The following is a 16,968-nucleotide window of genomic DNA, read 5'->3' as shown; positions in this document are numbered from 1 at the left end:
GATATCGAAAATGTTTAAAGAAATGCCCCTCGTTTTGTATTATCGCGAAATAGGGGAGATAGTGACACAGGCATGATACGTAAATTGGAGTCGCAATCATTAAAATAAAGGCGTTTTTCGTTGCGACGGGACCTTCTCATGAAATTTCAATCACCAGTTTTCTACTCCGATTGCGAAAACATTCTTTTGGCACCCACCTACACACAGAGGAATGATTATCACGATAAAATAAGAGAAATCAGGGCTCGCACAGAAAAATTTGAGTGCTCGTTTTTTCCCGCGCGCCATTCTAGAGTGGAACGGTATGGAGACAGCTTGAAGGAGGTTCATTGAACCCTCTGCCAGGCACTTTATTCTAAATAACAGAGTAACCACGTAGATGCAGGTGTAGGTATGCATCTACGCGGTGAGTAGCATTCTGTCGCAAGTTTCCCCCGTACCACCTACCACCGAAGCAGGAGCTGAAGGGGAACGATTTCAATCGGAAAACAAGTAGTTTCACTCGGACATCCACAAACTATGGCACAGTGAACCCATATAATATTCATCAATGGGCCCCAGAAAATACTAGATGGATGCCTAATGTCGACTGCCAAAACTGATAGTCCATTACTGATTTGTGTGCAATTGTAGGAGATGAAATCATCAGTCCATACTACTATGCGTTTACTCTCACAGGTGAGTTGTACCGAGCCTTTATCGTCGACTGTTTTATTGCCCTCCTTGAAAATGTCAGTCTAGACATTAGGGATGGGCCGTGGATGCAGCCCTACGCTCACCCAAGCCGTTCTGCACATTACGTTGTGCAAGAGTTCAACAACAGGTTGCCTGGAAGATCGTTAGGACTCAGTGATCCTCAAGAATGGTTCCCAAGGCACCAGCACCAGTGGATTCCCTCTTGTTGGGTACTTAAGGAATCGTGTTTATATCACCGTGACCACAGTGTGTAGAGGAATATGTCGCTGCGTGACACCAGCTTGTCGTGCAGATGACGCACTGAGTTGTGTACTCAGGAGAATGTGGACTCGCTCGAACACCTCGATTAAATGAGCGTTCCACCTTCATAAAATTCACCTGTGTACAGATAAATATGTAAAATATTACAACTCGTGGATGTTACTCTTCGAAAACTACTAAACGTGGTACACACCTGCCTAAATGAATATTTTTTCACTTATAATCCTGTAAATTACAGAGAAACACGTTTTCCGAAACAGCGTGCAACACATGGAAATATTATAGATGAAGAAATACACACACGAATGAAATTACCGTGAAGATAAGCAAGCACTGGAGCCACCTCAGTAATTAAATGCAATGGCACACCACAGGAGCTAAAAGTCTTTGATGTCATATACATTACAGAAATGGAAAGGAAAACAGTACTAGGAAGAAGGAAAATTTCATAAAATGTCGTATAATACAGAGATAAACTTGTTACCTGAAGGAGAACACATAGGACGTTAGTTTTAAATGCACAAGAGTGAGGAGACAGATGGCATGTGTACACCAGAAATTTGTTGAGGGAGATGTTGTGAACCGTGTTGAACTTGGATGAGCGTAGATGTTGAACTCGAGCGCAGGAGACGTCATAATCAAATTTGATAAGGGAGAGAGGGCTTTTCTGAAAAAAAAAGTAATGCTTAGTCAATAGAATAGAACATTTTTATTGAAGAGTTTCGGGAGCGCATAACAGTGGGGAGTTCCAAGGAAGAAAAGGAAGCTTTTGTTACCAGACCTTACGAAGAACGACACAGACATTGCCTGCAGCTAATTACGTGCACTTACCTCGTATTGTGGTTCAAAATGGTTCAAATGGCTCTGAGCACTATGGGACTCAACTGCTGAGGTCATTAGTCCCCTAGAACTTAGAACTAGTTAAACCTAACTAACCTAAGGACATCACAAACATCCATGCCCGAGGCAGGATTCGAACCTGCGACCGTAGCGGTCTTGCGGTTCCAGACTGCAGCGCCTTTAACCGCACGGCCACTTCGGCCGGCTATTGTGTTAAGTGCAGACGTTTCCTGTTTTTAATATTAAATTTCTACATCAAGAAAAATAACAGCATGATAATAAATTTCCTTTCTGTTTTTTCTGTGGCAGACAGAGGCTTGATATAGATTCCAACTATTTAAGTAAAAGGCAGTCGTTCTTTGTGTATTTACATTTCAATAATATCTGTAGCAACCTATTTCGGCAGTCTAATAGCTCTTTACAGAGAAAAGCTGTGATCGGACTGTTCAGCGCAAGACATGCCACTGTTGTAGTCTCTGACTACAAAGAAACATAGCAAGGTACATATTAAAAACTGAAGGGACTCCCTTTGTTTCTTTCCACTTAGAAATAACAGCACAGTAAATTCCTTACAAGCTACCTGCCTTTCTTCAATTTCATAGTAGCTCTTGCTTTTGGTTTATGCTCTCAGTTACTGCGAAGTGTTCCAGACAAGTAGGCTTTATAAATAATTTTAACAAGGCGTCACAATTATAAAACTTGTTAACAGTAAAACATATACCTTTTCTTCAAGCAGGTTTAAAACAACTCCAGATGCATGGATTTTCTTCTGGCATGCTGCAGTAGATTTTTATTTTGAGAATCATAACTCTGTATTCTCAGATTTCATAAAGACTCACGACATTGTCGAGTTTCAGCGGCTGTTTAGTAAAGAGATGTCCATAGCACCATACTATTGACTTGTCAGTGCAGTGATTCCTTCCCAGAATGTATTTATAGCTCGTGAAGCTATGTATATGGTGCACAATTAGTTAAATTTCGTTCAGACTGCCATTGTATTGCAATGAGATCCAGAACATTCCAATGCAGAGATTGTAAAAAAATAACATTACATGTGCCGCAACACTTCCAGAAACATTAAATTCAATAAAATCTCGAGAGAAAAGCTGATCTCCTCCTACAACGATTATAAACTTCCTGTCTCGAAGATACATAATTTGGTTCCACCTTTCAGCAAAGAAAAAAAATCACAAATTGACAGGTGAACTGATGACAGAATTTTACAAGACTGTTTCAAACGCAGCTACTCGTTGAGCAGAAACAACAGTGTACCTCGATTAACTTCCACGCATAAGTGTTGTTTTAGTGCCTTCTATCTGACGATTGTAATCAATGTAGTGTAAGTCCTCACGCAAAGCCTCACCTGAAGGTCATTCGTAGACATTATGCCATCCGAGAAGTCGTCCGTAAAATTGTCCCATTGTGATTCGTTCATATTATCTAGATAAGCAAGCCATGCATCACTTAACTTCGTCCTGTTATCAGCCATCTTTGGGTGAACTGACCACAGCTAACTCATAAACATCACAATCCACAAAGAAGACTTGATATATGCTGATGAAATTACATTAAAGGCGTGAACTATTTTATCGAATACGGTTCGAAATACGGAAATTTGGAAATAATGGCGATGCGGACTTATAACTCGGGGCGTTCGATAAGTAATACAGTACCTTTTTTCTGAAGTCTGGTTGGTTTTATTCTGGATTTCAATGCTCCAAAGCATTCACTGTACTCTTGGCTATTTTCGAAATATAATTTCCGGTCAACGCGACAGCCTTACGCCACCTTACTGGGAGGTTCTGCATGCCCGCAGAGTACCACTGTACTGGTCGACGTCGGAGCCAACGTTTTGCTCCGTCAATAACGTCCCTTTCACCCACGTACTGCTTTCCTCGGGGTGATCCTTCATTTGGCCAAGCAGAGGATGTCGGAAGTTGTGAGATACGGTCTGTAGCGTGGATGAGGGAGAACAGTCCAATGAAGTTTTGTGAGCTCTCGTCAGATGCGCAGACTTGTATGAGGCCTTGCGTTGTCGTGGAGAAGGTTGAGTTCATTTGTATTTTCGTGGCGCGAAACTCGTTTGCATTTTCGTGGGGCGAAACACGCTGAAATAACTTCTTCAGTTTCTTGAGGGTGCCACGATACACACCCGATTTTGACGTTTCCCCATGGCGGATGTCATCAAACAAATAACCCCTTCAGGGTCCTAGAACGTCATCGTCATTACTTTATCTGCTTAGGGGGCGAGTTTGAAATTTTTATTCGAAGTGATAAACTCATATTTCATCACCTGTGACGTCGTTGGAAAATAATGGTAACGAATAGCCTCGTAAAGTTCCAACAATTCCGCCTTCGCTGCCCTTTATGGTCCTGTGCTAGGTTCCGAGGAACCCAGCAGTCATACACCTATGTGTGCCAACTCATAGACGAGTATCTCACCACTACTAACAGAGACATCCAGTTGTACATGACGTGTATGATTGTGATTCATAGATCACCTTGAATGAGAGTGTGCGCACGTTCCACCATTGCAGGAGAGACAGCGGTATGCGACCGGACGGCACCTGAAAGGTCGGACAAGTTGACGCGATCTTGTTGCTATGATAACAAACGCCTCGCCCTACTATTCACTGTGCTTTTGTTCACTTCCAGGTATCCGTAGAAAATCTGCTGACGCCTATGAATATTATTGCTCTGGTTTTCCTCGAAATGAATCTCAATGAGAGTTCTCTGCTTGGAAAGCACCTCCATTTCCGACGCCATTTGAATGTTACGTATAGCGCCGCCAGGTATCGGAAATTTATGAAATTGTAGGAGGTAAAGCAGGAATACTCCACTATATCCCACACCGAATTCCGCATTTTTTCAACCGTAACTGGCCGAGATAAAAATGTGTTCCATTAGTTACTGAACGTCCCTCGTACCAATGAAATAACAAATCAGATCTTATGAACTACTGAGCTGGGCTTTCCAGGGCAGTCTGCACGTCTCGGCCGCTCCAGCCAGTGTGTTACGGAAACTCGTTCTCTCCGAGTTTAGTAAAGGAATGGCTGGAGAGTCTAAAAAGCTATGTGATTACTGGAGGGACAATATTGTATTGTATTCTGTGGACCTAGACACTTCAGAGAGGCTTCTTCCCCACCATAGCCCCCAGTGGTTCACAACCCTACAATAGGCTAGTGCGGTTAGGCCCCCCACGGGACGCCCCCCCCCCCCCCCTCGGGAACGTCTCACACCAGATGAGTGTAACCCAAACATTTCCGTGGTAGAATAATTGTGGTGTAAATTTTTGCGCAGCAATCACCGACATAGTGTAATTGAGGCGGAATAAGGGCAACCAGCCCGTATTCACCAAGGCAAATGGAAAGCTGCCTTAAAAACGATCCACAGACTAGCCGGTACACCGGACCTCGAAACTAATCCGCCCGGAAATCAGTGCGTTAGACCGCACGGCTAACCGGGTGGGCTTGGAGGGACAGTAACTAAGTATTGTTTATAGTTCTACAATGACACGTGTCAAGTAGTGATGTAGGAACAGCCCGTAGTAAAACCGAAACGATGACATCCGTTCGTAACATTAATCGTTCAACAAAACAAATGAGTATTATTAAATACGTAAACTACATGGGTTCCTTGTTTCTGTGTGGTAATAAACTGCTGATTTACGAATGAGAAGCACGTTGTGACGTTGCTGTGTTGCAGAAGGTGGTGCGCGAGATGAACCGCCTGGGCATGATGGTGGACCTGTCGCACGCTAGCGTCGCCACCATGAAGGACGCGCTGGAAGCGAGCCAGGCGCCCGTCATCTTCTCGCACTCCGCCGTCTACGCGCTCTGCAACAGCTCCAGCAACGTGCCCGACGACGTACTGAGGTCCTTGGTATGTATGTTAAATACACAGAAGCTATTCTGCGCATCTCCAACGGAAGTCTGATGCAGAATTAAAACTGTCAACAAGAGTGTCACACAAGTCCAATGCCGCGTCCGCACTTTGGTGTTCAGTTTCGTTATGCTCTAAGGGGAAAAATACCGACGAACCACGAAGCAGTTATCTGAGTAGGGCGGAAATCGGTAGAAGAGACATACATATACAAACAAACAAATAATTACAATTTCAGATAAATTGGATAATTTCTTCCAGAGAAAGAGCTCCACAAATTGAGTAAATAAATTACGCGTTGATCTGCCTCTGGCCCTTATGCAAGCTGTTACTCGGTTTGCCGTTCAGTGACACAACTGTTGGATGTCCTCCTGAGAAATATCGTGCCTAATTTTGTCGAATTGGGGCCTTAAATCGTAATAATCCCGAGCTGATTTGAGGGCCCTGCCCATAATGCTCCATAGATTCTCAATTTGGAAGATATCGAGCGACATTGCTGAACAATGCAAGCACGATGACAAGGAACAGAAAAACTCACTGTCTGTGGATGGGTGTTAACTTGCTGAAATGTAAGCCCAGGATGGCTTGCCTTGAAACGCAACAAAAAGGGTTGTAGAATATAGTGACGAACCATTGCGCTGTAATTGTGTCGCGGAAGACAACCAAATAGGTCTTGCGATGGAAATAAATGCAACCCTGGACCATAACTTCTGGCGGGTGACTGTTTGGTATACTGCCGCAGTCTTGTGTGTCTCCCAACACGTTTTCGCCGGCCATCGGCAGTTCACTTCGTAGCCAGACTCATCATTGAAGAGAGTTGTATTACAGTCAACGGGATTGCAGGCCGAAGACACTCTGAAGACGCCCCAGACAGTGGTGGGGTACCAACCCGACTGCCATACGCCATATGACCCGACCACCATTAGCGATGATCTTGGGGTGTCATTTCTTTTCATCTCAGGATCCCCATGGTTGTCATACACGGCAAAATAACAGCACAATGCAACGTTGAGGATATTCTACACCCTGTTCTATTGCCTTTCATGACAAGCTATCCTGAAATTACATTTCAACAAGATAATGCGTGCTTTCGTGCATCGCAAACCCTGCCTTGGCCAGAAAAATCGCCGAATCTCCCCCAAAACTTGCACGTTTGGAGCATTGACTGATGGGCCATCCAACTACTTCAGGAGTTTGACAATATAACGCGTCATTTGAACAAAATTTGCCATGCCCGAAGGGTACCATCCAGAAATTCTGTCTATCAGTACGAAACCTAGTAACAGCTTGCCGAGGGGCCAGACCTAGACCAACGCGTGTTTGAATTGTTCAATTTGTGAAGATTTTCCTCTACAATATATCATAATTTTTTTCTGAAATTTTTATCATTGAACGTGAACATGACAACCGATTTACGTCCAATTCCGATACTTCCTTCGTTGTGTGTCCTTTTTTGTATTAGGGCGTATTTGCATCTAAATGGATCGTAATTGTGCCCCTCACTATGGTGTGGAACGAGTCAGCTTTACAATTACAGTTCACACTTTCAGTACAAAATATGGCAACAGGCTGACAATTAAATAATCACTAAGACACACTCACACACACAAACACACACACACACACACACACACACACACACACACACACACACACACACACACACAGATTGTAGTGTTACACATTCTGAATTTTTTTTTCATTGGAAGAAGTTGTCACTTCTACTTTTTTTTTTGTTAACAAATTTTTGTACGACAGAGTGTATGGTCAAAGCTTTTCATGGCGTTCGTACTTAGTATGGTACCCGAAAAGCCGCACCATCTGTATTTTACGATATCTCTCGTAAGTGTAGACTACTTATGTTAACATCTACTGTTTTCTTTCTTCAGAAACCATAGTAACCATTTAGAAAACAGGGGTGTTCTGGGATGATGATTTAAACTTTAGGTCTCATGGACCACGGTAATGTAACTGATTGAGAAAACAAATCCTTTTGCGGAAACTGCTTAGTCGAAAGTTACGAAGGCAAATCGTCGTGGTATCGCCTTAGCAGTGAAATAGGAGACAAGTAATTGTGTGCGCAATGTCGTAAAACGGCATATTATTAGCGTAATTGCTGAAACTGTAGGGACGGCGGAAACAACCAGAAAGGAGGTATACTTCAAGAAGGGTGGCAACAGCAAAACTTCAGTCTCACTGTAGGTATTTGTATGCTGACATAGTCCTGACGTCAAGTACTGCTGTGCTGCACACTTCACTTTACTGCTCGTCTACCTCTGTCGGGTGCGTGACACACAGAGGTGGCGTAATGGTTAACACACTTGACTCGCTTTCGGGAGGACGACGGTCCAAACCCGCGTCCGGCCATCCTGATTTAGGCTTTTCGTAATTACCCTAAATCGCTTCAGGCAAATGACGGGATGGTTCCTTTGGACGGCACGGCCGACTTCATTCCCCATCCTTCCATAATCAGATGGAACCGATTACCTCGCTGTTGGCGTCCTGCTCCAAATCAACCAACCAACCAGTCGAGTGCGTGCCTACTTCTGTTGGTGAAGGACGTTCACCAGACGCTGAATGCTCAATAGTCGTGTATGGGGCCGTGAGGATTCCTATATTCCAGGTATAAAGGAATATCAACGAAGTTTGGTTTAAACAGTTTTATATTAAGCATATTGGTCAAATTGGGCCCTTCCCTTCACTCCCTTCCCACTATAATTCCATGTAGCACCACCTTTAGCTTTGATACGTACCTCAGGTCGGCGAGGAAGAGAGTAAACAAGTTTCCTTATGTTTTTCATGTATAGCTGCAGGAACTCATTGGTAATTTGTTCCTCAAAGCTACCCAACTGCGGTGATGTTGATTCCTACATGTCACCCACTGCTCCAAATAAACTCTGACATTCTTTGTGGGAGTCAGATCACGTGATTTAGCGGGCCACGTGGTAGATGACATTTGGTGCCCTAGTGTGCGTCAAAGCAAGAACACACGCAGCCCAATGTTTGTAACGAGTGGCCCTCGGCGATGTAATTTATGAAGGTTCTCGCGTTGGTCGCTTGAGACATGTAAAATGAAGAAAAAGTTACGTGCGACTTGTTGCGGCTCTACAATTTTAATTTCTAATGGTCACTGTACAAATGCAGGCAAATGCGTGCGCTCGCTGACTTGTTGACTTGAGGTGATGTGCATTATTATCGAATTTGTTATGTGAGGATTACTAAAAAAGAGTCTGGTATAGAAAACTTTAAGGCGGTGCACCTTTAGAGGAAAAACTGTAATTATGATACGTGACACAAGGTGTCTCGAAAGAAAGCTTATATCTCAAGAGCTCTCTGCGAAAGCGCAGCACATCGGAGGAGAGTGAGGAGTACGTCGTTGCTTGCTTGGCCTTAGGAATTCAGTCTGTATGCAGCGCCTCTCGGAAGCGGACCACGCATTGTGTGTGCCCGAATTTCACAAAAACGTTGATTCGGCGACTGTAGCACGGAGGATATTTTGTAGTGATTGTGGACTGCAGGACTGCATAATGTAAATGGTGCTCCAAGTGTTCCCCTTATCCGGAAATGGATCGAAACGTTTGAAGAGACCCGTTAAACACTGGCCATACAGAAATACGGGTGACCAGGGTCATCAAGAGCGGACGAATCCGTGGAAAGAGTAAATCGGTCTGTTCGTAGCAATCCAGCTTCTCAATTCGTAAGCGTTCAAGTTCCTTAAATGTGCATATATCATCACTGCACCGCACAGTTAAAAAATCCAACTGGTGAAAGAATTAAAGCCTCAAGATGTGAGGCATAGGCCGCAGTTCGTTTGTGATGTGACTGATTGCCCTTCATTTAACAACATTTCGTTTTCTGATGAGTCTCAGTTTTATCTGAACGTTCATCTCAACTAAAGTGCATTACAGTGCTCCTAATAATAAACAAGCATGAGAAACCGCTTCATTCGACAAAAGTTATTGTGTGGGCAGCGATGTCCACGCGTGGAGTAACAGGCCCGTAGTTTTTCGAGGACGAGAATGGCCGTGCAGTTACAGTGATATTGGAAGGTTATGTGACGATGGTAAATGACTTTTTGGTTCCTAAGTAGCAAAATATTTTTGATGATAATCAAAGAAGATGTGTACGAACTTTCAGCACGCTAGAGTAACTTGCGGCAGCAAGTTCTGTTGCTCAGTAGAACGGAAAACCAGTTCAAGTTGCAAACGTTTTATTTTTCATTCGATGATCCGTTTCGGGCCTAGAGATATTTTCAAGTCAACTCACAGGGCAGAGAACTAAATTTACACTCATGCACAACATAGTTATTATCACGTTCTTAAGCACATGCTAAATATACAGAGCATATCGTTTTAAACTTACGTAACAAAGTCGAAAATGGCATTTCGCAAAACGTCGAAAAATGTGTAATGTACATTGTAATGCGTACAGGTAACGGGCAGTATACTCCTTCCTCTGTCGTAAGAAAACCTCGGGATTTCGTAATACATGCCGTTTGTGGCGATGCTGTGTTCTATTGGTCAGTGATTTTAATTATTTGACTCTTTTTGGTAAAGATTTTAAAAAGTATTTATTTTATTGAGTACTTCTACGGCTGTTATGTGGATTTTGTATTCTTGATGACTGTAGAACGTTTTAATAAATAAAAAGGTTTCCTATAACCTGATGGGGCGCCCCCTTCCCGATGCTTCCTTACGTCAGGTGAAGGAGTGAACTGCGAGTTATATGTATGCACTGTAATGTGCATTACACTTTTTTCGACATCTTCGGAAATGACATTTCAGTCTTTATTATGTACGTTTAAAACGACATGTTCTGTATGTGTGGTACATGCTTAAGAATTTGGTAATAAGTGTACCATGTGTGAATGTAAATTTGGCTTACCGCCCTGTAGGTTGATTTGAAAATGGGTCTCGGCCCGAAACTAGTCATCGAATGAAAAACAAAATATTTGCAACTTGGACTGGTTTTTCTTGCTATTAAAGAAGAAGTTTTCAGTAAGATGGAGCCACAGCACGCACATACAATGCGTCTATGCTGCAAGTTCGTGAAAGGTTTCCTGGTAGATCGTACTCCAGGAGGGACGAATATAAACTGGCTCCCACGCAGTCGAAATTTGAGCCCCGTGGATTTTTTCTTGTGAGGATGTGTCAGATGTAAAGCGTTAGTCAATAATCCGACATCTCTTGAGCAACTGAAAGCAAATATCAGTAGCCAGGACTCCGTCTTCAGGCCACAAGTAGCCCATCGGGACCATCCGACCGCCGTGTCATCCTCAGATGAGGATGCGGATAGGAGGGGCGTGTGGTCAGCACACCGCACTTCCGGTCGTCATGACGGTTTTCTTTGACCGGAGCCGCTACTATTCGGTCGAGTAGCTCCTCAGTTGGCATCACGAGGCTGAGTGCACCCCGAAAAATGGCAACAGCGCATGGTGGCCTGAATGGTCACCCATCCAAGTGCCGCCACGCCCGACAGCGCTTAACTTCGGTGATCTGATGGGAACCGGTGTATCCACTGCGGCAAGGCCGTTGCCAAATATCAGTAGCCAAATGGCAGCGATCTCTGTGTCTACAATCCGAGCCGTCATGCAAAATTTTGATCATGGTCTAAATGAGTGCAGTAGGCACTCTGAGTTGCATTTAAATGGCGTTATCTTTCAAGAAGTAAATTCCTGAACTGTGCAGTAAACTTTCCTTTGAGACACCCAGTGGAGTACTATATACTGCATTCTGCCACGGTCGGTCCCCGCTAGACCGCGGATTGTAGATAAAAACCTATTTTGTCCCTGAGTTTCTATTTGCATAAAATTTTGTACTTATGCGTTTCATGACTATTTACACTTAATAGCGTTAATGCTATAGGACCTAAAAAAGCCTATTTCGACGTTAGTGCTTATTTTTGCCTATTTCGGCTTTAATATCCTAAAAAGTGCCTATTTCATCATATAAGACAGAGGCTTCAAGTTTTTCCACACTATACGACAGATGGAAAAAAAAAATATTTTCTGCCCAGCGTGCAGCAAAGTGGCTAGTTGATATGCGCTCATGCTTCGTATTTGCCTAACACTTCGATCTTTTTTTATTTTTTTATATCGCTATCCCTGTTAATACCAAATACTCTTTATAGGTGTTTTATTATTCATATGTAAAAAATATATCACGGATCTTTAGGTTAAATTGAAATCTGGTGAATCCTCTGAAAGAAACAAGTTCGGCAGTGATTTGTGTTATGCACTTGCGGCAGCAAACATCCCCTTTCGGAAACTAAAAAACCCTATTTTCAGAGGTTTTCTTGAGAAGTACTGCCATCAGTCTATTCCTGCAGAGTAAACTTTACGTAAGAATTATGTGGATTCAGCTTACAATGCTGCATTGCACAAAATCCGAGAAGATGTTGGAGAATCTTGTATATGGATTTCTGTGTATGAAACTACTGACAGTCTTGGCCGTTACATTGCTAACCTGATTATTGGCAAGCTAGATCCAGATGCTCCATCCAGGGCTTATTTGGTATACTCAAAACAGCTTGCAAAAACTAACCAACAAACAATAGCACAGTTTGTGAAGAATGGGCTTAAGGTGCTATACCCAAACGGAGTGGATTAGAATAAGGTACTTCTGGCCGCCACTGATGCTGCTGCATATATGATAGCAGCGTTTCAACTATTAAAAGCATTCTGCCCATTGATGCTGCACGTAACTTGTGTAGTGCATGGAATCAAACGCATAGCAGAGCAAGTAAGGCTACAATTTCCTAAAGTAAATAAATTAATATCTATGGTGAAGAAAATTTTTGTTAAGGCACCATGAAGAATGCAGGCATTCAAAGAACAGCTTCCAGATGTCCCATTGCCGCCAGAGCCTGTTGTCACCCGCTGGGGCACGTGGCTGATAGCAGCAGAATACTATAGTACGCATCTCTCAGCTGTCCAGAAGGTGGTTGAAACTATACCGGAGGATGCTGCATCCGTAACTGCAGCAATGGAGTTACTCAAAGATTCATCTTTAAAACGGGACTTATCTTACACTAGGGCCCACTACACATTTATGGCAAGAATAATTTCACACTTAGAAGGCTCAGGGAGACCTATCTACGACAATATTTCTTTGCTTGAAGAAGTCAAAATGAAAATTAATGAAGCGCCATGTGAAGTAGGGGAAAAAGTACGGGCAAAAATGCAAACGGTTTTGCAGAAGAAAACTGGCCTGAAGGAGTTGTGTGCAGCTGCCAACATACTTAGTGGAAAATCCAGCACTCCTGACTGCAGCCTTCCTGTCCAACATGTGCCGAAAATGAAGTGCGCTCCTGTCACATCTGTTGATGCAGAACGTTCTTTTTCAGCGTATAAATTGATTCTGACTGACTAGCGCCACAGTTTTTCACTAGAAAACCTAGAAACGATTTTGGTTATTTATTGTGAAGCCAACTATGGTCATCTTTTTTACGGAAATCTTTATCTTGCAGAAACTCAAAAATATTTGGAATTATATTCAACATTAATGTTGTAGATTGCTGTGCTCTGTAACTGTGTAAATATTCATTCTCCTTGTTTTAATGACTAATGAGATGTTCATACTGTGAACACTGTGTATTTTAATTTATTTTTATTTTCTCTGCATCATTTGAACCAGAGCCTATTTTAGGTTTTATATAACCTAAATGAACTACTGAAGGAGCCTATTTTAGGTTCCTAAAACACACTTTCCTACGACCTAAAAATCCGTGGTCTAGACTCCCCGCACAGAAATAAACTGCGCCCGCATAAAAGACGCAGGCAGACTGAGTCTGACTTCAAACAAAATCAGCATCTTGGACGTCGGAGTAATTCGATGAGACTGCGAAGCTGGGGGAAGCAATAGCTTTTAACTTTAATCAAAGACCACTGAGGTATTCAGACTGAGTGATGCTGGAAACCGGTGGGCTGCAGAGACAGGACGAGCCAGTGAGAGACGGAAGAGCGGAGCGGTTGCGTCGCTGAAAGGCGCATCGTCGGGCGGCTACGATCTTTGCGCCGGGGAGACGAGACCCTGCCCGCCGCCCCGGCGTCGGCTCTATACGAGTACGGCGCCTCGGCGCTGCTCCGGGTAAGAGGGACGCCGGAGGAAGGAAAGACTGCGTGCGTTCCAAGCGCTGTTCGTTTTGTTTGCGGTAAGGTCTCCCGCAAATAGTCCGGGAAGTCGCTCTGTCCCCCGGGAAATCTATGACACAGCGCTGGCCGAGAGGCGATACGTATACGTGGCAGCGAGTCCGCGTGTTTATGTGTGTGCGCGAGCATGTGCCTGTGTGAAGCACTGAGTGCCGCATACGAGACAGCGTCCTCTCACCACAATTTCCATTTTCCATCTTTACAGAATTACGCCAACGGAGCAGAGATATCTTTCAGCGTCTACTTGCAAATTCTTTCGAAGCGGAGAACGTTCCGAACGATGGGTCTTCCCGTAGGGCTTCATCGTATTCTATTCCTGGGTAACAGACACTTAGGGCAGAGTTTTGTCATTAACTTAATACATGTGAAAACTGATTACAGTTAATGAGAAACACGATGTATAAAATCTGAAGGCAATTGCAAGTAACGGGTACGTAGATTGAATTCGCTATGTTATTCATTTTGTAGTAGGAATTAGTCCACCAGACAGCTACAATTCCTTTCCCGCATATTGTTTGTAGGCTTAAATTACTCAAAAAATGTCAGTTCATTAACTTGGCCAGCAACATTCTTCAAGTCCTCTTTCGAACAGGATATCTTAATCCATTCCTGTAACGAAGTTAATACATATCTTCAGTTTCATGCGTTGATCCTTTGCGATAATATTAACCATGTCCAAAACTTTCACAACGCACGTAATTACGATAAATTTAACAGATGTGCCTGACTATGCTTGTTGACAGTGGTAGAATGTCATGGTACGATATACACAGCCTTTTACAGTAACGATGTTCCACAAGCTATACCACTGATTCAGGCATCATCTACAATGTGAAACATACGTCTTTACACAGGTCTCTCTTTGGCGGTTTAAATGTTACTTGTCTTTCTTCTCAATATTTGAATGTATTAACTGTGATGAACTGAAAATTTAAATCATGGTGTTCCACTGGAACACATGACATTGCGTAACACGATACCCATATGCTTCATTTTATAATATAAGAAAATCTTGCGATTGCATAAAGAAGTTACGCAGCGTCCGTGGATTTTGTGATTCGGTGATAAAAGAAGCGGTAGAGATACGTCTGCACGAAAATTTAACTAAGCGAGACAATGGTTACCATCCCAGGACAGCTTGGGATCCGGCAATAAGGGAAAATTCGGCAAGAACGCTCCGATCCGAAGGGGACCGCGGCCGACGCTGATATGAACAGACACCGGGAATCGACGCCCGCACTCGCGTGCCCCCACCCCTCCCTCCCCACACCACCGGTGGCGCCAAGCACCCGGTACGATTCCGCTGGCACGTGATTGGTCGCCAGCCGAAATCTGATGCCGGTCCTGCGGCTACAAAGGCGCGCGGCAGGCAACATCCCGACACTTCGCCTGAAGATGATGGATACGCAATCCATTGAAACGTTGCAACTAGAAGACGACGGCACTCGGCTGATAATCCGTGATGATTTCATAGCTAAGAAAATCTTGTTAAAATTATTTTATGTACATGTTACAGTTTTTAGCAGTTTTCTTATAATTTTTACAGCATTTAGAATGGACACAAGCAATCTATAACCGCCAGTTTCCCAGATATAGGAGCCGCTATTTCTCACTGAAGTAGCTCCTCTGCTGTCACAACGAGGCTGAGTATACTCCTTTACAGTCGTACCACCAAGAAAAAATTCTCTGGCAGTACTCGGAATTGAATCCGGGTCCTCCACACGGTCGTCCCACATGCTCGTCATTTAGTTACGGACTCACACACATATACCTTCATCGCAGTGTTGCACACAGAACCGGTACTCGTATAAGCAGATGACGAGGTGCCGCTCCTGTCTAAAGTGTTTTCGTTGTGCACCCTACTGTCGGCGGGCCATTCTCTGTTCCCATGTCATAATGTAACGCAGCAGCAGTCGTCCAAAAACAGTCACACTGTCCGTGTGTGTACTGGTCTTGCTGCTAAATAGTTCATTTCCTGATAAAGGTACGTCAATAGCTGTATGACTTTAACGACCCAGCAAACTCAGTATGTGTGTCCTCTCGGCGCTAGTAACGTGTTGCTGTTCAGATCCTGCCTAGCGTTGAGTATAGCCGTCCTCAGCCCATCGATACTGTATTCACGTGGCAGTCCAGCGATCCCGAACAATGCAAGTAAGAATATTGCAGAATGATACTCTCAGTCTGGATCTCGAAATCCAACACGTGCTGGTAGACATTAATTCTTTCTCTCACGAGGCATAACACGACATTCCCACAAATCACCCATATTTAGGTACGATTGCTTAAAGAGAGACATTGTATGTTATTTTAAGGTATGCGCAAAATGTAGATCGCGCTCCTCTTGCTACACCGTGCGACTGCGCTGAGCTGCTAGTCGTTTCCATATCCAGACGTTTATGTCAAGCTGAAGTAGCAGTTTTAATGCCCGGCAGGCTATTTACAGTTTCCAATAGCTTTGCGAGTTACAGAGATGTGTCTGAGAAAGCGCAAATCAGCGTGCGTGTTTTACTTTCCAGGCGTCTACTTCTCTGCCCAGATTTCCAACGTCCCCTGTTACGTTCTTTGCTTGCAATATGCCACGCACAGACTCTTATTTTCTTTTTTGTCTGCTCCACTGCATAAATACAAAGCCGAAATTTCTGGTCTATTTTACTGGTTTGAATCGTTTTTCTTCTTGACAGCACAATTCGTTGCACGTCGTACCGTCTATGCATACGCATGTTCCCATAAAATGTTTAATAACTGATATAGCGTAGGATTTCAGCAAGGATGGCATTAGAATATATTTGAACTACGTCGGTTTATCATGTCCTAGCACTTTTGGCAAAACATGGTGACATTTTCACACGTTAGTCCCGTGTTTGTGTCATCGAGAACTACTGTTGCTCTGCTACAGGAAAAAATGAGTTGATATCTCTGTTAAAAAAAGTTAGTTAGTTGACTTCTGTGTTGCTGGTGTTAACAAGGGCAACACAATTCGTGGTTTCATGAGCTTTTGTGAAAGTTTATATAGGTGAAATACATTTAGCAAGCATTTGAATGGGTGCGACTGGTTTTTCACTGTATAAATTCATGAGCTACATACAACCAAATAAGGAATTCGTAGCAGAGTAATTCATATCGATAGCAATTTTGATGAC

The 16,968-nt window shown here is 43.4% G+C and overlaps 1 protein-coding gene and 1 pseudogene across 1 annotated transcript in view; one reads left to right on the top strand and one right to left on the bottom strand.

The window, feature by feature from the left end:
• Window positions 1-660: 660 nt before the first annotated feature.
• The window catches only part of LOC126252495 (dipeptidase 1-like), a 95,746-nt gene continuing 79,438 nt past the window's right edge, over window positions 661-16,968 (top strand). Inside the window, exons 1-2 of the mRNA XM_049953390.1 lie at window positions 661-678; window positions 5,503-5,679. Coding sequence (XP_049809347.1) covers window positions 661-678; window positions 5,503-5,679 — 195 coding nt within the window. The remainder of the gene's footprint in view (window positions 679-5,502; window positions 5,680-16,968) is intronic.
• Window positions 11,099-11,215, bottom strand: LOC126253919 (5S ribosomal RNA; annotated as a pseudogene).

Source organism: Schistocerca nitens, chromosome 4 (assembly GCF_023898315.1).
Source record: "Schistocerca nitens isolate TAMUIC-IGC-003100 chromosome 4, iqSchNite1.1, whole genome shotgun sequence".
Classification (NCBI taxonomy): Eukaryota; Metazoa; Arthropoda; class Insecta; order Orthoptera; family Acrididae; genus Schistocerca; species Schistocerca nitens.
Note: the sequence above shows the minus strand (reverse complement) of the source record. Positions and strands in the feature narration are given on the sequence as shown.